The sequence below is a fragment of the Microtus ochrogaster genome, chromosome 8 (assembly GCF_000317375.1).
Source record: "Microtus ochrogaster isolate Prairie Vole_2 chromosome 8, MicOch1.0, whole genome shotgun sequence".
Taxonomy (NCBI): Eukaryota; Metazoa; Chordata; class Mammalia; order Rodentia; family Cricetidae; genus Microtus; species Microtus ochrogaster.
In genome coordinates this window covers 10537218-10558101 of record NC_022015.1, presented here as the reverse complement: position 1 = coordinate 10558101, position 20884 = coordinate 10537218, and the positions used below count along the sequence as shown (strand labels likewise).

Below are 20884 nucleotides of genomic sequence, written 5' to 3'. Positions count from 1 at the left end.
AAAAAAAAACGTATAAATGTGAAGGGATGTGTGACACAGTGCATGGGCAGAGATTAGGGAGCAACACGGGAGTTGGTTCTCCTTTTCCATGTGTGTGCTGGGATTGAACTCAGGTTGTCAGTCTTGGTGGCAGACACCTTTGCCCACTGAGCCATCTTTTTTCATTATTGCTAATTTTTTTTTAATTTTATATGCTTTAACGTTTTGCCATGAGTGTCAGGTCCCCTGGAACTGGAATACAGACAGTGGGTGCTGGGAACTGAACCTGGAACCTCTAGAAGAGCAGTCAGTGCTCTTAGCCACTGAGCCATCTTAAATACATCAATGACACATACTTTGGATTTCATCATGGCACTTTCATACATGTACAACATCTCTTTTATCACACAGCTGTCACCACTCTGGTGCCCCTCCCCTCCACCAATCCCTTCTCCCTTTCCTCACTAACTCTTCTACTTGTGTTTTCGGTGGCCCAGTGAGTTTCATTAGGGCTGCTTACAGAGCATGGGCACCGGTGGTTATTCCAAGAAGAAAATGTCTCTCCCTCTCCCATCAACCGTTAATGGGAAAAAATCTTCAAGGAGGGGTAGGGCCCCACAAGCCCCTCCTATTTTCATGACAGGGTATTTATTGGTGGACCTAATTTTTTTGAGACAGGGTTTCTCTGTAGCTTTGGAGCCTGTCCTGGACAGAGCTCTTATAAATCAGGCTGGCCTCAAACTCACAGAGATCTGCCTGCCTCTGCCTCCCGAGAGCTGGGATTAAAGATGTAGACACCACCACCCAGCTGGTAGACCTAATCTTAAGCACATTTTATACAAAAGACAGGGTCTCTCACAGAGCAGTTTCCTGTCTCAACCTGCCCTAGCACTGGAGGTGCAGATCACACGATCGTACCTGGCTTTTTACATGGGTGCAGGAGCTTTGAACTCAGGTTCATAATCTTTACAGGGAGTGTATCCTCTGAGCCATCTCCCTAGGCCCCACTGCACTCCTGAACTTGCTATTGTGATTATCTGCATAAAATGTGCTTAAGATTGTGTCTTGGCAGAGATGACAGAGTGTGACACCTGACGTTCTCCTGCAGCCTTAGCGCGTGCGCACACACACACACACACACACAAAGTGAATGATAGCAGTGCAGCAGTCATGTTATGCCATACAACTCTGGGGTGGGGGGCAGTAATCTGGAAAAAAAATCTAAGTAATCAGACTTATGAAATCAACTAAACTGAGATAACTAAAAAGGTTTGATCTGAGTTCTGCGCTCAGCTGTCAGAAGACTGAAATGAAGGGAAACAGGGATTCCAACAGTCTTACTTTCACGGTTTGGCGAAGCTGCTTCAGCTTGTCTGTTTGCATAAGTTTACGAGTAAGAAATCCTTTTGCCACAGCAGTTATTTTGTTAAATTTTGCTTGTATTTCTGGACTAAAAACCTAGAAGAGATTAGACACAATGCTTTAAGTTTCCGAGCACCATACTCAATTGAGTCTTAATCTATCACCACCAGCTAAAATTCCTCTCTGGACATTTGCTAGTGTAGTTTCCTCTGTATCAAGGGCTAAGCTGCTTAGGGAGTGACAAAAAATAATGACCTGATGTTCACTATACAGCCTAAAATAACAGCTCTTTAAAAGATCAGCTGGTCTGATGAGATGCTTGCCAGGTAAAGTCACCAGCCACCAGGCCTGATGACCTAAGTCAACCCCCCAGGACCCACATGGTGGACAAAGAGAACCAACTCCCACAAGATACCCTCTACCGTCTATACACACTGTGGAATGTGTGCCAATCCCAACTCCAATAAATAAACACGTAAAAAACAAGACATATATCAAGGCTGCCCACCTGAGACCATTTAGCTTGGGCCCTTCCAAAAGGCCTTGTTACTGAGAGTTTGGTCACGCCACTGGCCAGCGATCCCCAGAGGTAGAATGGTGCTTCACTTGCAGAACCAAAGCTATATTGTAGGGCAGAATTTGTGAAGCCTAGAGAAACATACAGTACAGACTAGTATAGTGATCTATATGGGATGCCACATAATCAGAATATACAAAACACTGCAATAACATTGTCACACTCCCTGAGTAACAGTCAACTCAGAGACTGACCCAAATGCAGACCTAAAATATCCATGGACTGCAGCTCTGTGCCAGATGGAGCTTTTCAGGACAAACAGAATCTCAGGATAACTGATGCTGTGAAAAGCTCTTATTGCACTGGGAAATTAGAGGTAATTCCAGATCACCCAGGAGATAATCAACTGTTCTCACTTGAGCATGTCACCTGCCGCATGAATGAGCAGCTAGGCTCAGGGCCCAACTGCCTGTTCTCCTTGTTAAGGTTGAGGTTTCTCATGGACACCTGCTCCGCGGGCTTAGATCCGATATCATGTCATTTTTCATGGCTACTAAGCAGCTGGCAAACGGGTGGGATGTGCATTAAATTACTGGAAGGAAGGTATGATTAGAAAAGCTTACGCAGAATAACTTCGAGTGGAAAACAAGGTTTAAAATCTACCAGAGTTGTCTGAGGTCTGGAGCGAGTCCACTTGGGACAGCATTGTTTCTAGCAGAGCAGAACCGCTTCTTTTTCTCCACTCCAGCTCCAGTGCACTGCTCAGGTCGGAGACATCCGCCGCAACCGCCTTCTCTTTCAGCATCTTCTCCTGCTCTTCTATTTCCTGCAGAGTGACCATATATCACGACATGCTAGATGCTTTGACGTTGTCTGAGATGATGCCACTGTAGGCTTATCCCAAAAGCAAGTGTAATCAAGAATATATTCTTGTTTATCTCAGGTTTCCTCCCTCAAAATTACAACTTGGTCAGCTGACTGCACTTTTTAAAATGTTTTTTAAATGAGATATGACTATAATAATCACAAAACAAGTATTTTTATGATATTGTTCTTGAAAATATATATTCAGCATCTATTTTTTAAAAACCTTTAAAACCATTAGGAATTCCAATTGAAGGATTCAGTAAGGTTCCTTTCACAAATTATTCAGTTGCTTTTAGGTAAGAACTTACCCTCCCCAAAAAAGAAGATTGAGAGAGAGAAGTCTTGTCTCCCACCAACCAAAGATATGTAGAGCAGAGAACAGGCAGTACGGAGGTGGCTGCAGTTAACCCTTTGCGGCTAGCCCGTCCCCACATCTCGGTGCCTCACCCTCTGCAGTCGCTCCTGCTCTCGCTCCTGCTCTGCTATGAGGAGGGACAGCTGCTGCGCATGCTGCTCCTCCAGTCTCTTCCGCATCTCTTCAAACGCTAACAACCTGCTTTTTAGTATCTCCTGGCCTTCTGAAAAGATTAGATGGAGAAAACTCACTGACCGTGTAACAGCAGGACTGCACCTCCTCCCCTTCCCACCCTCAACTGCAGAGCTCACCACTGTAGCCAAGAGTCTCCAAAGCCTGACCAGCTTTAAGATGTGGTCCTCGGGGCTGAAGACAGCACAGGTTAAGAACACCCATTGCTCGTCCAAAGGACCCAGATTTGGTTCTCAGTATCACATCAGGTGACCTACAACTGCCTGATCCAGGGAACTGGATGTCCTCTAACCCCTCAGGCACCTGCATGAATGTGGTGTACACAAACTCATGTAGATGTGCTCTCTGTCTCTCACACACACATACAAACAAATTTTAAGAGAGATGTGGTTCTTGCTGGGCAGTGGTGGCGCACACCTTTAATCCCAGCACTAGGGAGGCAAAGGCAGGCAGATCTCTGAGTTCAAAGCCAGCCTGGTCTACAAAGCAAGTTCTAAGACAGCCAGGGCTACACAGAGAAACCCTGTGTTTCAAAAATACCAACCAAACAAACAAACAACAACATAATTTTAAAAATGCGATCACCTTGAGAGGCAGCAAACACTTCTAGTTTCCGTACCTTTAGGGCTAGTTTCTAGTATCTTATTCTTGTTAATGTAGCCGGATCCCTTAGAGTATCTTCTTTCTGGCAGGTGTTCCCTTTCCTGTTCGGCTACTCCAGCTGTTATAATGTAAGGACAATTTTCTTTTTGCAAACTATCAATATCTAAATCAAGTCTTCGCTTAACTTTTTCAAGACTGTTATCCAAAAACTGTTCATTTCCACAGGGCACTGAAGGAGTGTCCATCTGCCGTCTGGAAATCTGGGTCTGCATAAGTAAGGGAGATGGGTTTTTCACATCATATGATTTATTCAGTTCCATTTGTAAATTACAAGAGTTTTTTGCTAACATATTGTCTGACTTGAGTCCACACACATCTTCCATGGCTTGACTTGCTACACACTGACTGGTGGTGTGTAGTTCATGCAACTTGGGCACAGCCATACAAGTACTGTCCGCTTTCCGGACTTCCCTTTCATCGGGTGTGAGGGGACCTTCCACAGCAGCATGCTCAACAGTGACTTTATTGTCTACTTGATTTCCTAAGGCCTGATGTCCCTGACTTGGCTTACCCATAACCATCTCTCTTGTGGTCTCCAACATGCTTTTGCTAGCAGAAACCTTGCCTGAACAAACCCCTGTGAAGTCAGCTGGTGACTTTGGCACAATTTCAGATTCATTGGTTGTTTCACCAGCGGCTGGAGTGACTCTATGCACGGCCTCTTCTTTTCCCTTTGGGCTCAGCTCACAGGCATTCACCGGGTTATTTATAAGGATCTGACATGCTGACAATGGCCTGGAACGCCTTCGATGCATTGTGGGACTCACACTGGGCTCTGGACTAGGTAATTTGGCATATGGACCTGTAAGACTTTTGATAACTTTATTTTCAGTAATAAAGGTGGGAACAACTTTAAAAGCTGCCTCAGCTTCTGGAAGAGTGGGAGAGTCATTTCCCACAGGTAGATCTACTTTGGAAAAGCTGGCTAAAACTGACGTGCCCATGTTGCTTGCTTGAGAAGCACCTTGGAGGAGAACGTTGGACTTATTAAGGCTTGGTTTGTCTGGGATGGTGGAGCCACAGTGCCGGCCTGTGGGCAGAGGTGGGGTCTTCTCCTTCACACAGTCACCTGCCTTAACAGCATCGTTTTCTTTGTCTGAATGGCTTTCACTCGCACTTCTCTTTGCACCACTCCTCAGACTCCGTCTAGACTGTTCTCTCTCCACGAACTCCTTTGATTTCTTCATTAGATCCTGAAGGCTCATGATGTAGGGATCTGGCGTGACTTCTGCCAAACGTGATGGGTCCTGTTCTTCTTTTGCTAAGAGGGAACCGTCAGAAATGAGAGTCTCCTGTGAGCTCGCTGCAGAGAGCCTTGGAGCAGCTCCGTTTTCTGCCTGCCTGCTGTCTGGACTGTCACACCGCTTCAGAGAGTCAGACCCTTCGGAGTCTCTAGGCAGGCTCATCCCATCAGCATTGTGTTGGTCCTTATTGCCCACAGGCAGAAGTCCAGTTATCTTTTCAAGCTTTACTGAAGTACAGTGCTCAGGGGGGCTTGGCAAGCTGTTCGGAACTGTAGCAGGAGCGTTAGAGCTTTTGACTTCTGAATTAGAATAAATAGTTTCTATCGCCCACTGGTCAAAATCACTGGCATTTGGTGCTTTTCTAACCTGAAAAGGGACATTTAAAAATTAGTATTTCTCCATTATACAAATAAAAGAGCCTGTGGGTTTTGTTGTTGTTTTATTTACTTTCATTTTTTTTAAAAAAAAAGACAGGGTTTCTCTATATACATCAGACTAGCCTTGATCTCAGCGAGATCCTCCTGTCTCTGCCTCCCACGCATTGGGATTAAAGGTGTGCCCTACCTAAAAAAAAAAAGCTTTTGATTTTATCATTTTCGAAAATAAAGCAGAAAAGGAAGATTTAGAGTTCTGATATTTGAGAACACAAAGAATATTTCATGCCTGCCATCTCAATACTCAGGAGACTGAGACAAGAGGATTGCATGAGGCGCACGTCTTTATGCCAGCACTCGGGAGGCAGAGGCACGCGGATCTCTGTGAGTTGGAAGCCAGCCTGGCCTACAGAGCAAGTACCAGGACAGGCTCCAAAGCTACACAGAGAAACCTTGAAACCTTGTCTTCAAAAAAAAAAAAGCCAAAAGAAAAATAAAATACACTCAGCAATCAGTTTCTATATCCTGAATCACCACAAAAGAAATTTATTGGTTACCCTAGCCTATTTATTTAAAGGAAGAAAGAAAATGATCTCTTCTGAAAAGAGTATGTCTGGACACACATACACACAATTTATCCATGTTCACTTTAATCTTGGGATAGGAGCAATATCATTAACTTCTTTCTAATTGTGTGTTATTACCACCAGCAATAATTCCTAACAATAATAACATATGCAATAAATACCAGATAAGCAAATGTTTTACATAGTTACATCTCATAAAGCAAAACAAGGACATTGATTAAGTAAAAATAATAACAATAAGACGTCTGCCTGTCATATGCTTAATCAAGAATCTCCTAAACTGGGCGGTGGTGGTTCCCAGCAGGCGAATCTGTGAGTTTGAGGCCAGCCTGGTCTACAAGAGCTATTTCCAGGACAGCTAGAGCTGTTACACAGAGAAACTCTCCTAAAAACTCCCTATAAGGAGCTCCAGAGATGGCTCATCAGATTAGACACTTGCTCTTGCAGCAACGCCAAGTTCAGCTCCCAGCATCCACAAGGCAGCTCACTATTTGTAACTCCAGTTCCAGGAGATCTAATGCCCTCTTCGGGCTTACATGGGCACCAGATGCACACGTGATGCACAGATACACATGCAAGTAAAATATAAAACTAAGACTTTTTAAAAAGTTTTAGCCAGATGTAGTGGACATGCACTTGATCCCAGCACTCATGAGACAGAGGCTAGTAGGTGGATTTCTATTTATTCAAGGCCAGCCAAGGCTACAAAATAAGACCCTGCCTCAAAAACAAAACAAAACAAAACTTTAGGAGCTTTGGCTTTCTGAGACCACCTGCCCAACTCTACTTTACAGAGCTGTTTCTCTCTGTGGGCCTTCTGTGTGTAGCAGCTGGGGGAAAATGCTTCCATTTAAAAACAAACAAAAAACCCTCCCCATAAAATGAGGAATTTCTACCATAAATAACAGCTTATCAATGTAGTTTATGTTACTGAGAAATTAGAAATTTTTCACTTAGAACTCAGCTTACAAAGTCAACTTTAATTAGATCAACTGACAGTAAGTGAAGTCAGCAATCTGTATGTTTTCAAACAAGTAGGTCAACAGCTGACACATTAGGGTGAAAATAACTGTATACCTCAGAGACCAACCAGGAAAAAAATAAGCAAGAACTCGTTCCATTCTGAATACTGAAAACCTGGAGTGGCTGTTTCCTATGGGCTTGTTTTGTTTTGCTAGACTATATGGCACTTGTGTCTCACCTATAAGTCCCAAGACATATGATGGCCCGTCTCCAGGCACTGTGCAGTAAACAATTCAAGTAGACTTGGTGATAACCACAGGACGAAAATAAACCAAAAAGGGTGCACATTCCCGGAATCAATGGGCATGGTCCCAGGCTTAAGCAAAACAGATTATTCTGCTATATAAAATATTGCACAGTTTTGATACTCAAAAGCTATGTTTTTTTGGATGTGATAAAATGGACCTTATTAGACAAACTAAATTTTAAAAAATAAATATTTAACTGAATCATAGGTTTCATAGATGAAAGAGCCCCTCCCAATCTATTTGGATTCCATGAAATCCCTGTCTATATAGAAATTCATTACAGGTGACATTGTGTATGCTTTTCTAAACAGAAAGTTCTAGGACTCGAGTAATTTCATTAGTATAATCTGTTAATAGGAACTGGATCCTCTCCATGGACTAGATTCAGAACACTCTGCCATTTTTGTTGTAATAACAGGAAATAGTCAGTAGGCTAAGAAACTACTGTACATTAACTAACATAGACAGTAGTTATAATCTGCAAATTAAGATCTACTGCCAACACTATACACGACGCCACAGGGAAATGCAGCAGTTGGTGGAAACACCCTAAGGCTCAGTACCACAGTCATCCCGCAGAAGTCACAGAGACAGCCAATAAACCCTGAAAACTACGAAAAAGCAAAAGGGTTATGTATGGCGGATTTAGTTGTTCCATTTAACTCATTGATTTTTCTTTTTAGTATGAAATGACACAAACCTTAAATTGTTTAGATAAATCTGAGTTAATTTAAATAAAAATAGCTACAAAAGGCATAGATATTGTCGTTTAAATAGATGATTTCAGTTTGGGTCTGGAGATATATATATGTAGGCCAGCCTATTTGTGTAATCTACATGGCAATTTTCCATATCTAAGACCAAAAGTTTCATACATGTACACGCACACGCGCACACATACACTACACACCTCAAGTCCTTTGAAGGCAGTTATTTTACTTCAGCAAGAATAAGAAGGTCCTTTACTAAACAGTCTGATTAATTCAGGGGTTAACTACAATGGGCAATTCTATCATCTCTGACGCTGTTTGTAGTCACAAGACAGACAATAAGCAACTATGCCCAGTGTATAGAGCCACTGTCTAAGGACCCTCTCTGACTCAAGTACTGGGCAGCACTAACAAACAAATGGATGCTCTCCAACAAATCATACTCAACCAAAACACAATAAGGCATACTTCACAATTAGTCAGCTTTTTTGAAATGCTGTTACCAATGTTTACTTTGTAATGTCTTCATTTCAATCTAGAAGTTTTCTGACACACCTGGACATTTTCAAGAATCTCCTGGACACGAGTCAGTAAAGCTTTCTTCCTATTGGCCTGCTTTCTTGTTTGGACATCCAGTGCTTTCTGCTTTTCCTGTTGAATTTCTTTTCTCTTCTCGATGGTAAGCTGCAAGACATCATAAACATGCAATTCAATAGTAAAAGTATCAAATTGGCAAGTTCTAAATCAGAACAACCAAAACCCTATATAGATCATTCAACAAGTGTCTGGGGTGCAAGGACTTCATCTGAGTGTCACAGACGCAGCCCATGTAAAATTTCAGAAGCTCTGTCACGTATGGCCGGTGCATATCACTGAATGTAGCTATTCCCAACTTAAAATCAAGCTCACAGGAAAAAAATGCCTTGCTCACTTCTCCAATACTTTAAATGATAGACAAAATTAAATTAGCCCTTGGAGCCACTGCAGAACTTCTCAACTGACATTCTCTGACTTCTGATCTCTCATTTCAGGTTCTTCAACTTGTACCCTTCTTGTCAGTGCACGTCACCTCTCTACTTCCTTCAGAATGTCCAAAGATTTCATCTCAGACGGATAGTAGTAGGTACTGAGTAGTGCAGGATGGGTGGTCACTGTATTACCTTCCAAGCTTTCTAGGTTTATGATGTTCATTATAAAATACTGGCAGAAAACATTGATCTTTTAATGCTTATACAACAAAATAAATTTATTACTTATCTAACTTTCTGATTTAAAGTATGGTCACACATTGAAAAAAACAACATCAAATTGTCTATGATGATAAATATAACTTCTCTACCATACTCTATTCTCTTACCCCTTGTCAAAGAAAGAATATACCATCCCTTTTCCAAATTGCAAATGTTTAACATATACTGAATGCCACCCATGATCCAGGGATTAGCCTAAGCATTTCACATATATTCATTTAATTCCCAAAAAGCATGATGAGGGCAGCACTGCCATCTGTATCCTCATTTAACAGTTAGTGAGATGGACCACAAGTTCTGCCCAGCAGAGAGTGACAAAACTGATCTAAAGCCAGGTCGGGTTCCACTGCCCAGCTGCCTGAGAGGATGCTGCTGCTGCAGCACAGAACGGCCTTCCACGTGCACTGTCAGCTCCCCTTATTCACTCTAATGGGTACAGGAAATGGATACAACGGACATGATTAAACTGTTCCATTGTTAATGGACATTTAGGTTGGCAATCAGTCTTTTGCTATTTTAAACGATATTGTTGTAACTGATACTTATTTCTTTTGAACATATCTGTAAGATAGTCTTCCTGAATAGAATTGCTGAGTCAAAAGTTACAGACACTTTTAAATTTTGATAAATACTACCAAACTGCTTGCCAAAGGAAAAAAGAAAACCTGACTTTTCTGATAAAAGTGCATTAAACATTCATTTTGCCCATAACATAAGAACATGAAGTCTTATGGGATCATTGCAGATCTAGTAGGGAAAAAATGCTAACATTTTTATTCTATTTCTCTAATTATGAAAAGACATTAGGCATCTTGTTGGCTGTTCATAAGCCTTCCATTTATTTTTCAGTAGTCATTCACTAGTTTTAAAAGTTATTTTAAAACAAATAAGGGAGCTGGAGAGATGACTCTGGATAAGAACACACTATTCAGTTCAAAGCACCTATGGAGTCCATCTCTCCAGCTCCAGGAGATCTGATGTGCTATTCTGCTCTCCTCGGGTACCGCACCCATGAGCAAGCATATTTAAAAATGGAACTAATCTTTAAAAAATAAATAATTCCTAAGTTTACCAGTGGAGAAAGCACAGCCAGCCCGTGGAAGCGGATGAGTGAGACGCTGTCTGCCTGGGCGGGCAGGAAGCTCTCTGTGGACAGTGATGCTGCCTGAACTCGGGCAAGGGCTTTCTCACAGAACTCCTCGTACTCCTCCATCTTCCCCTGTCACACTGGAGAAAGAAAACGGCTGTTATCAATGCTGACAAACACATCTTGATTATGACTTAGGAGCACTGGAATATTAAACACTCCCAGAATGTGCAAGTCCTAGAGCGAGCCTCCTGGAATTCTCTGTTTATATATCTAAAGGCTTCATCTTGATGCCGTGGACACCAACGGACTCAGGAAGAGGTGGAAAACAGAAAAATCTATTGACTCTGGAATTAATTGTATTTTATAGTTAAAAATCTTAAAGGTCACCAAGCAACTTAAAAAAAAAAATCAGCCAAATAATTTTACAATTTCTAGAAATTTGGGGTTATGAAAATCCCAGGTAACCAGAAGGATTAGCCAGGATATGTCTATTTTTTTAGCAAGTACTAAGTATTTATTAATTGCCTGTTTTGCATAACATTATTCAGCCCTGGCTCCTGTAAGACAAGGGAAAATAACAAGAGGAACACTGTCATGATCATAACAAGATAGGGACCCAGTAAACTGTGCCAAGAAATGCCCAGTGCAGTAATGCTCTTAACTGCTCATTTTAAGGCAAGTAACTACTTAACAAAGGCTGAGCATGGAAATTCAGTTCATGATGTGGACCCTGAAATAAGAAAGAACACGTTGCCCTGCTAGGCACTAAAGACTTACGTTATACAACATATAAACTCATATCAAAGAGTCAGAAAAAAACCTGGCATGCAGTTAGAAATGAAGGAAAAGCATGCAGAGTTCTGATTAGATCGTGAAGAACAAGAGCTACTGCAACCCTGAGCAACACAACTTTGCTCCAGTTTGTTGCTTATAATACTTCCATTTGTGCAAAGTAAGATTAATTCCAAAGAAATATCTGGGTCTCTAGAGTTTTGCATGCTTACACTCACTTTAAAAAGAAATACGAGGCAGACGGTGGTGGCGCATGTCTTTAATCCCAGCACTCGGGAGGCAGAGACAGGAAGATCTTTGTGAGTTCGAGGCCAGCCTGGTCTACAAAGCAAGTTCCAGGACAGCCAGGGCTGTTACACAAAGAAACCTGACCTCGAAAAAATAAACAAACAACAACAAAACAAACAAAAAAACCAAGACTTAAAAAGCAACAAAACACTTTGTGGCATAACAACTCATATCACAATATCTTAGCCAAAACATAGAGTAGCTGAGATGTAAAAAAAAAAATCCCAATAAATCCATTTCTGCTAAATTACTTTTTTTTACAACACATCTTTTATTTTCACCATTAAAGGAAATAAAAATGTGATATAATTTCTGTGCATATGCACAGAAAGCAAGAAACTCAAGTGTAATAGTCTGGGAAAGTTAAGGGCATAAACTGCCTTTGTCAGTTTTATTTTTCTTATAATAGCATCACAGAGCGATGTCTCATTGCAGAAAGTTGTTCACATCCCTTGAGAGGTCCGCACATACCCTATGCACTGCAAAGGTACAGAAACAGGGTAAGGTACAGCATGACACTGAATGAGACACTCAAGCTCCAGAGCTGATATGAAGACTGCAGAAAGCACCACATGATCTTGGAGCATGACTGGACCTTTCTTGCCCATCAGTTTCAGTTTAGATGCCCCTCCTCAAAGAAGCCTTCTCCAATCATCCGATCCTAATCCCCCTGCCTCAGTCACTATCATCATTTCTATAGCACTTACCGCTATCTGGAATGCTCTCGTTTGTTTCCTTGAGGTTTGTGTGTCTTCCTCCACCAAAATGTAAGCTCCATAAGAATGGGTACTCTCTCAGGCTTGCTCCCTGAATCCCCATGACACAGAATGGTGTCAGCACACAGTAGGCACTTAACACAATTATTGAACAGATTAATTAGGGCAAATAGATCAAACAATGTAAAGTAAGAGTAGCAGAATGGAGAGAACTCTGAGAATGGCAGCTTTGAGAAAACTGTATTCCCAGAGAACTGGGTACCTCTAAATTGTGAAAGTAGCCATTAAAAAGAGAGTCCAGATCCCACAGTTGGGCAAGAGGGCACGGCATGTCTCACACCACTGCTACCACATGCAAGCAAGGTTTTATTTTAAGGGAGTCTTGATGACAAGGTGATCCCAACCACAAATCTCCTGCCCCATACTTTACCATCAGGCATTACTAGTCCATGGTCCACTTCCATTCACACCAGCCTCAGCAGGTCCAGACACGCCCTGTCTATTCCATTTATACCTTGGTGCGACTGGCCTTTGTCCAAGGAGCCTACTGGCAAACGCTATGGACTCATAGCTCCTATCTGCTCATTCATAACCAGCACTCTGCCAGAAATGTCACTAAGGGAAATGCAGACGGAACACAGCTTCTGAGCTGGCTCCTTATCACTCAGTTTCCACAAATACAGAACCTTCCTACCGAGTCAGTAAAGGGGGAAAGGTCTTTTACTTAGGCACATACTAGCTGTACATTTGTGGTAAGCTAGCATCATCCCTGCAACCCAGTTTCCGGGGATCTGTCTCAAAATGATTTTATGAGAAACCACTGAGCTAAAAGCACAGGCAGGCAGCAACCTGAGGTACTGTATGTAGGACATGTCGAGGGCATCGATACGTGGGGTCTGCTGTCCTAAAGGGGTGGAGGCGTGGGGAATAATGGTGATTTTTAATCACCTGCGTGTGAACTCCTGGAGAAAGGAGACTGTGTTTGGTTCTTGCTAAGATTCGAATGTAACTTGAAAACACGAGAAAAGGGGACAAGGGTTTCCTAATCCAAATCCATCTCTAGCTGTATAGATCATGTGCCTGGACTGGTGGGTGAGAAGGCTGGAATCCGAGTAACAAGGGTAGGAAGAGGCAAAGGGTGAGAACCACCTAACAGCCAGCATCAGGGGTGCTCGGAAAACTAGCTTCACTGTCCTCGTGCTGATGCCCCAGAGTGGCAAAGGTGGAGTAAACAGAGCTCCTAAGGGCCTTTGGTTGTGGTAACCAGCGTTCAGAAATGGCCAGCGCACACCCTGGGGGACGACTCCCTCGCCTGCACCAAGGCTTTTCTGCGCCAAGCTGAAACCCCATGTCCTATGCCTGTTCCTCAGCGTAGGATGCTTCACTGGGCGGAGCCAGCATCCAATCATCCCCTCGAAGCGCGCCCCCACCAGTCCTCATCTCCCGTCTCCCCATCCTCAGTGCCTGCGTGGGCTCGTGGCCCAGAAAAGCCAAACCCAGCCCGGAATGCTAGTCCTCTGCTCCGCGGGACACCAAAGCCGCCTGCTCGGGTATCAGTTCAGCTTGGACCCGCAGAGAGACGAACTCGGTTCTCTCGCACTCACCTGACACCCACCGCAGGGTCAGCTTCTCTGCGGTGGACCGACCTCCCTAAGAAGCAAAGCAGTCAGTCGGTTCAGACAGAGCGCATCTGGATCCGCCGCCTTCTCCTCCTCCTCCTCCCCGCCATATTACGGGTCCCTCAGGCGGCAAACGCGGGATCCTGGCAACCGCCGCCGCCGCCAACAGCCCAACTCCACCCCTCAGGGCCGGTACTTCCGGTAGCTGTTTGGCGGGCAGTTGAAGCTGTAGGCCCTCCATGGACTACAATCCCCAAGGTGCATAGCGCGTCAGAAATTGCGGGCATAGTCTTTACGGCAAGCGAGATGCACACTGGGAAGAGTAGTCTTCGCTACAAACGAAGGGCTTTGACTTACAAATTACTCTAGGAATTCTCAGGACCTAAAGCCCCAGAAGTGTTCCTTGAAGTTGTCGGGTTTTGTTGTTGTTTTTTTTTTCTTATCTGTATAGAGTAGCCTCTTCCTGTTTGGTCGGTGGAAAATGTACAGCATTCACCAAAATGTTTTCTCTATAAATAAAAATGTTGCTGAACCCTAGATGCCAACTCAAAGCCTTAATCTATGTGTGCTCATTTACAGATCAGTGGGGGGAAATGTTCAGAGGAAAAGGTAAGAGGTTCAAGTTGGCAGGAAAAAAAAGTCCACAATTTTTTTTGTTAGTTCCTATCTAAATAACTATCGCCAGGGTTTTTGATTTAATGACACCATTTCCATTTTGTAACTGGATTTTACCTTCCTCCCAGTACTTTTTATAAATGCAATAGACTTTTATAGAGCCTACCAAGGATGGTTGTGAGGCATAACTCAGAAAACTCCTATATAGCACCTGGTATGTGTTACTCCCAGATCGTGGGGTTCCCCAAAACTATCAGGGAGTTCGCACTCGTGTGTAGAAGCAAAGAGCCTTTATTCAAGCTTGAGCTTGGACTCTCTATCTGTCCAGGACTCAGGATCCTGATTGGCTGACATTTGTCTAGGGGTCTTGGCAAAAGGGGAATAGGTGAGTCCTGGGCTCAGGGAGTCTGGTGATCTTACCTAATCTTACCTGATGTTTGGAAATCAGGTACTTCCCTTTAGATGTTGGCCCTCCCTGGGTGGTGTTGGCTTAGCTTTTCCTGGAACCCTGTGCTGTCTGCCACAGCAGCTGTGTGGGTTGGACTCCCATGTGGTCAGGCTGGGCCCCATTATGTGTGGCCAGACTGCTCTGGGCTCACATTATTAGAATCGTTAGTAGGAGGAAAGGGTGGACTGGAAAGGCAGCTCAGTCAGTAAAGCGTGTGCCACAGAAGAGCATGAGAACCTGAGTTCAGAGACTGAGCACGCCCCTAAAAAAGCTCTGAGCCCTGGCTGGAAATTGTAATTCTCAGTTCTGGAGATATGGAAACAGGAACTCACTGGAGCTTGTTGGCCAGCCATGCTAGCTCCAGTTTCGATAGAAGATCCCACCTCAAAAGCAGGGAGGAAACTGAGAAAGATACCAGATGTCCATCTCTGGTCTCCCTATATATGTGTACACACACTTACGCTCATGCCAAAGATTAAAAAAATAGAAAAAGAAAAGCAGGTCAAGTAAGAACTGGAGGCAGAGGAGCAGCCAAAATGATAGAGGACAAGAGGGAACGTCTGTCCTAATGTCATAGAAATAAACATGAGATCAGAGAGAATGAGCTCTCGGGCAAAAGCTTTGAATAGAGGCAGTTCCTCTAGAAGAAGGGATGGCGTGAAGGAAGGAGCTTGAGGGCACTGCTGACAGAGACAAGAGGATCCCATAGCATAGAAGAGAATGAACCCTGAAATGGAGTATATATAAGATCAAGTAATTCAGGACAATGAATTTTTAAACATAGACCTGGAACTCCTGGGATCCTCATGTTACTGCTTCCCATGGTCTGGGGTTATAGGCATGAGCTACCATTTCAAGCTGGAGATGAAATCTCTTTTAAAGAAATCTCTTCCTTCTGTCTTAAGAAGTTTTTTCTCATATAAATATAGATCAGGCCTGGGAGATAAAAATGGGCTTGATTGCTAAAATCCATTTTTAAAAGCTGGGTTTCAGTGCACACACAAGTAATCTTGTGGGAAGGTTATTTGTCTATCTGTTGCTTTCATTGGTTAATTAATAAAGAAACTGCTTGGCCTGATAGGTCAGAACATAGGTGGGTGGAGTAGACAGAACAGAATGCTGGGAAGAAGGGAAGTAAAGGCAGACGCGATGGAGCCAGCCGCCAGGTCAGACATGCTGAATCTTTCCTGGTAAGCCACCATCTCGTGGTGCTACACAGATTATCTGAAATGGGTTAGTCAAGATGTGAGAGTTAGCCAAGAAGAGGCTCGAGCTAATGGGCCAGGCAGTGTTTAAAAGAATACAATTTTTGTGTTGTTATTTCTGTACATAAGCTAGCCAGGTGGACAGGAGCCGGGCAGCAGGAACGCTGCCCGCAGCTCCTTCTACACTTTGTGCTGGAGAGGCGGAGACAGGAGAATACCTGGGACTCACTAGTCAGCCAGTCTGGTGGGAGACTCCATTGCCAACAAAAGGTGCTTGACAACCAACAGCCAATGCTGTCCTGTGACTTCCACATGTAGGCACATACATCTGCACATGCGCGCATGCGCGCGTGCGCGCGTGCACACACACACACACACACACACACACAGAATTAAAATATGAATAAATCATTTTTGGAGATTTCTTTTTACTTTTTTGTTTGCTTATTCGATTGTTTTTTGAGACAGGGCTTCTCTATTCAGCCCAGGCTGGCCTGGAATTCACTCTGTATACCAGGCTGGCCTTGAACTCACAGGGATTCGCCTACCTCTGCCTCCTGAGTGCTGGGATTAAAGGTTCACACCACCACAGTTCAAGTAATCTTTCGAGATTTCATGGGTGTCCTGAACCCAGTATGTTTTGTCCTGTGATATAAGGGAAGAGGATAAATGACAAAGGCAGATATATTTCTACTCATAGTCAAAGGTGGGAGGAAGACACACTTTTACTTTTACACAATATGAATTAAGGGCATGAGAATCCACCCATCGCTGGTCCCCTTGTGTAGAGGAAAATTCTTAGGAAGACACTCTCTGCTTAAGATGATTGACTAATAAGGAGAATGACAGTTTCATGTGGCAGTATATCTGTTTACACTGTGTGAAGATGGGTCATTGTGTTTAATAAAGAGCTGAATGTCCAATATCTAGGCAGGAGGGAATAGATCAGATTTCCAGGGAGACGGGGAACTCTGGGAAGGAGAGAAGCAGGAAGATGCCAGGAAACCACTGAAGAGGTCTGACATATTGTACTGAGTAGAGGTAAGCAAGCCACATCCAGAATGTAGATTAATAGATGCAGCCTAATCTAAGTTATAAGAGCTAGCTGGGGATAAGCCTAAGCAAAGACCAAGTTTTCATAATTCATAATTTTGTAAGTCTCCATGCCGTTATTTGGGGACTGGTATTCCAAAGATAATCTGACAAGAAATCTTGCTACAGTTTCTCTTTTTTGTTTTGTTTAGTCTGTTTTTTCAAGACAAGGTTTCTCTGTGAACAGTCTTGGCTGTCCTGGAACTCACTTTGTAGACAGACCAGACTGACCTCAAACTCACAGAGATCCACCTGCTTATGCCTTCTGAGTACTGGAATTAAAAGTGTTCACCACCATGCCCTTTTCCCTGAAGAGCCATTCCTTGCTCATTTCTGTGTCAGACCTAGTAAACAGATTAAAAAATAAATAAACAAAAAACCCTTTAGAATGTATTAACTTAGCAAAACCCTATCTAAGAACACTAACAGCTAGCGTCTGAGGTCTACACATAAGCTTCCTCTGTCTGCTCTAAATGACCCATTAATGTCTCCACCAGAGTATTTTTAAATGCCTTTGTTGTTATTTGTTTGTTTGTTTGTTTTTGGAAAGGGTCTCACTGTATAGCCCTGGCTGACCATGAATAAGAGATAAGTTTGGCTCTGTTAGGATTTAAGGCTTGTGCTACCATGTCCTGCACAAAAATGCCTTCATCTATATTTTTCTTTGTTCTGTTACTGTAAAACTCTGCAAGGCTTAGTGGCACACACCTTTAAACCCAGTAGCCTGTAGGCAGAGGCAGGCTGATCTCTATGATTTTGATACCAGCCTAATCTACATAAAAAGTTCCAGGCTAGCCAAGGTCTCAAAAACAAAACAAAACAAAACAAAACAAAACAAAACAAAAAACATGAAACTGCTTGCAGATTGAAACACGGTGTTTGGGGAGACCTAAATACACATTCCTGGACCATGATCACTCAGATCTGGCTCCTGAAAGAGGTCACAGGTGTGGTTTGGGTTTTGGTCTGTTTTTGTTTTGTGCCACAGTTGCTTGCTCCTTTATTCCTCCTTAGTTTCTTCATCAATCAAATAGGAGATCATCCAAATTCTTTCCAGGTTTATAGTCTGATTGTGCCTGGAAAGCCTTCCAAAGTCAACAGAAATCAGCCTTCTGATACAATGCCCATCTCAAGTAGGCCAAGGTAAGAAAAGGATGTGTATACAGTGCTTGCTTGCACAAGCCTTGCCTGGGGCACAGCCAAGGGTTAGGTGTCAGCTGAACTATTAGGAATGACACTGGGGAGTGGGGTGTGAGCCAGAGACAGTGCCATGCTGCCGCTTGGCTCTGTCCAGATGTCAGATGAAGACAGACAGGGTTCTTGACTCAATATGAAAGAGTTCATTGTGTCTTAGCAGCAGCAACTTAGGTAACTCTTTAATTTTTTCTTTTTTTTTTTTCTTCAATAAATGAGATTAGAGTGGTTCTGGGAACAACCTAGGAAGAACCACAATCCATAAGATAAAACCATGAGTCATAAAGGTTGCATAAGGAGGTTAATGCATTTTAGGGTTCTAACAAACTGCAGTTTTGCAACTAAAAAGGAAAAAGGCCTTACATTATCAGACCTTACTCAAGATTTGTTGCTATTTGAGCATTCTGACCTGAATGCTCAAACATATATTCCTATATAAAAGGAATGTGACCTATATGTGATGCTTAAAGTCTCCTGACTCTAAGTCTCTTCTGGTAGGGGGTTTTCCCTTCCCTCCCCTTAATTTTCTTTGTCTGTTTTTTTTTTTTTAAATCACGCTCATTACTACTTCCCCCAGGGGAAGGAAATCCCACTAAGAGCACAACCTTGTGTGCCCTAGTGGAACAGTCCTCATAGGAATGAAGATATTCCAGAGAGACTCGCGGGTCTCCCTTCTTGATATCATTTGGAGGCATTGACCCCAGGAAATTGGAATTTCCCCAGGAGTCTCATCTTGAAGGAAGGAAAAGGCTTAGAGCCCGTGTCAACCTGAAGAGAAACTTGTTCTCACAGAGTTGTCAGACAACCTTTCAGGATAGACTGGAACTAAGCGGGACCGTGATGGGCGGAACTTCTTAGCTAGACACACTTGTTGCCCTAAATGTCACGTCAGAATCCTGAAAATGGACTTGGGAATGGTGTGTGTCACTGGACTTTTTTCCCGTGTGACTGTTTCTCTGCTTTTTACTATTTTATTGGCTTTTTGCAGAAGCCAGGGCACAGGCTCTGACACAGAACTCCCGAAACGCCAGCGCCTAAACCAGTGTTTAAGTTGGCACATCTTAAATAAACAGGCTAAGGGGTCCTGTTCCTTCAAAGTCACCAAGCCTTCAGTTTTCTCGAGGTCAGATACAAGGTCACTAAGGAACCTTGGCAGTCTCTCCCTCCTTTATTGAGTTTGAAGGTCAGGGCTGAAGTCCTGACTTTACCTCCTGAAACCATAAGAGGCCTTAGAACCCCGGCCTGGGGCCCGGGCTGCCCCTGTTGCCATGACAGCGGCTCCGCCCCCAACGTCGGAGCTTCGGGACTCTGATTGGCTGGGAGGAGGGCTCTTTCTCGAGATGGGTCCGCCGCCGCCATTGTACAGCGCTGCTCCCAGCGGAGGGTTCCGGCTGTGGCCAGTACCTCGGCGTCTCCGCGTCGCCCGGCAGGTCCGGGGCTCCGGTCCGTGCCGGTGCAGGCGCCGGCATGTGGCTGTGGGAGGACCAGGGCGGCCTCCTGGGCCCTTTCTCCTTCGTGCTGGTGCTGCTGCTGGTGGTGACGCGCAGCCCCTTTAACGCCTGCGTGCTCACCGGCAGCCTCTACATCCTGCTGCGGCTCGTCAGCTTCGAGCCGGTGCCGTCCCGCCGGGCCCTGCAGGTGCTCAAGCCCCGTGGCCGCGTGTCCGTCATCGCCCACCGCGGCGGCAGCCATGACGCGCCCGAGAACACGCTGGCGGCCATCCGACAGGTGAGCCCCGCACGCCTTAGGCCTGCTTCGCCGCTGGCCCCTCTCCTCCGCAGCCCGGCCCCGCAGCCCTTCCTTCTGCTGCTATTCCTAGAGTTCCGCAGGTACTTGTAGACTTGGTTTGTGCCGGACCCTGGGGTGACATTCGCGAACTAGGCAAAGCTCCTTTGACACGGCTTCCGTCGGACTTGAGAGAGATAATAGCATACTTTTAAGGGTGGGGGAATGATGCAGTTGTGTAGCAGAAGTAAAGGAGTGGATGGGAAGATTTGCCGCAGAGTAGTCTTCTGTGGACTAAAGATGTGTGGACTGGAACTAAAATTACAAGGAACCTTGGGATCAGTGGGAAGTGTTCCAGGAATTGCTAATGGCAAGTGCAAAGGTCCCGAGGTGAGGCTGATGTTGGAGTGGTAAGGACCACAGCAGGTTTATTTGTGATCCTGGCTTCGAGAAGCAGAACAAAATTCAGCGTGTGGATGAACTAAGACACGAACCATGAACTGGGCCAAATAGGTTCTGAGTAAATGAGTGTTTCAAGACAGGGTTTCTTTGTGTAGCCCTGGCTGTCCTGGAACTCACGCCATCGAGCAGGCTGGCCTTGAACTAAGATCCACCTGCCTCAGCCTCCTGAGTTGTGGTATTAAAGGCTTTTGCCACCACTACCTGGTGAGGCGATATTAGTTCACATTGCTCTTATCATAGGTGTATTTTTTTTTTTTTTTTTTTTTA

The 20884-nt window shown here is 44.1% G+C and overlaps 2 protein-coding genes across 5 annotated transcripts in view; one reads left to right on the top strand and one right to left on the bottom strand.

Moving 5' to 3' along the window:
• Positions 1–14058, bottom strand: part of Ccp110 (centriolar coiled-coil protein 110) — a 25486-nt gene extending 11428 nt beyond the window's left edge. For 2 of the 4 annotated variants that reach the window (XM_013347696.1, XM_026781311.1), the window contains exons 1-9: positions 13862–14058; positions 12249–12348; positions 10444–10598; positions 8677–8805; positions 3892–5545; positions 3173–3303; positions 2522–2684; positions 1850–1989; positions 1321–1437 (exon numbers count right to left, since the gene is read on the bottom strand). In XM_013347696.1, coding sequence (XP_013203150.1) covers positions 1321–1437; positions 1850–1989; positions 2522–2684; positions 3173–3303; positions 3892–5545; positions 8677–8805; positions 10444–10584 — 2475 coding nt within the window. In that variant the 5' untranslated portion in view covers positions 10585–10598; positions 12249–12348; positions 13862–14058. Of the gene's footprint in view, positions 1–1320; positions 1438–1849; positions 1990–2521; positions 2685–3172; positions 3304–3891; positions 5546–8676; positions 8806–10443; positions 10599–12248; positions 12392–13861 lie in introns of all 4 variants that reach the window. The other 2 variants (XM_005351056.3, XM_026781310.1) reach the window with 2 other exon arrangements.
• A 5739-nt stretch (positions 14059–19797) lies between these two features.
• Gde1 (glycerophosphodiester phosphodiesterase 1) overlaps positions 19798–20884 on the top strand; it is a 19664-nt gene continuing 18577 nt past the window's right edge. Inside the window, exon 1 of the mRNA XM_005351055.2 lies at positions 19798–20158. Within this exon, the coding sequence (XP_005351112.1) occupies positions 19898–20158 (261 nt within the window). The 5' untranslated portion in view covers positions 19798–19897. The remainder of the gene's footprint in view (positions 20159–20884) is intronic.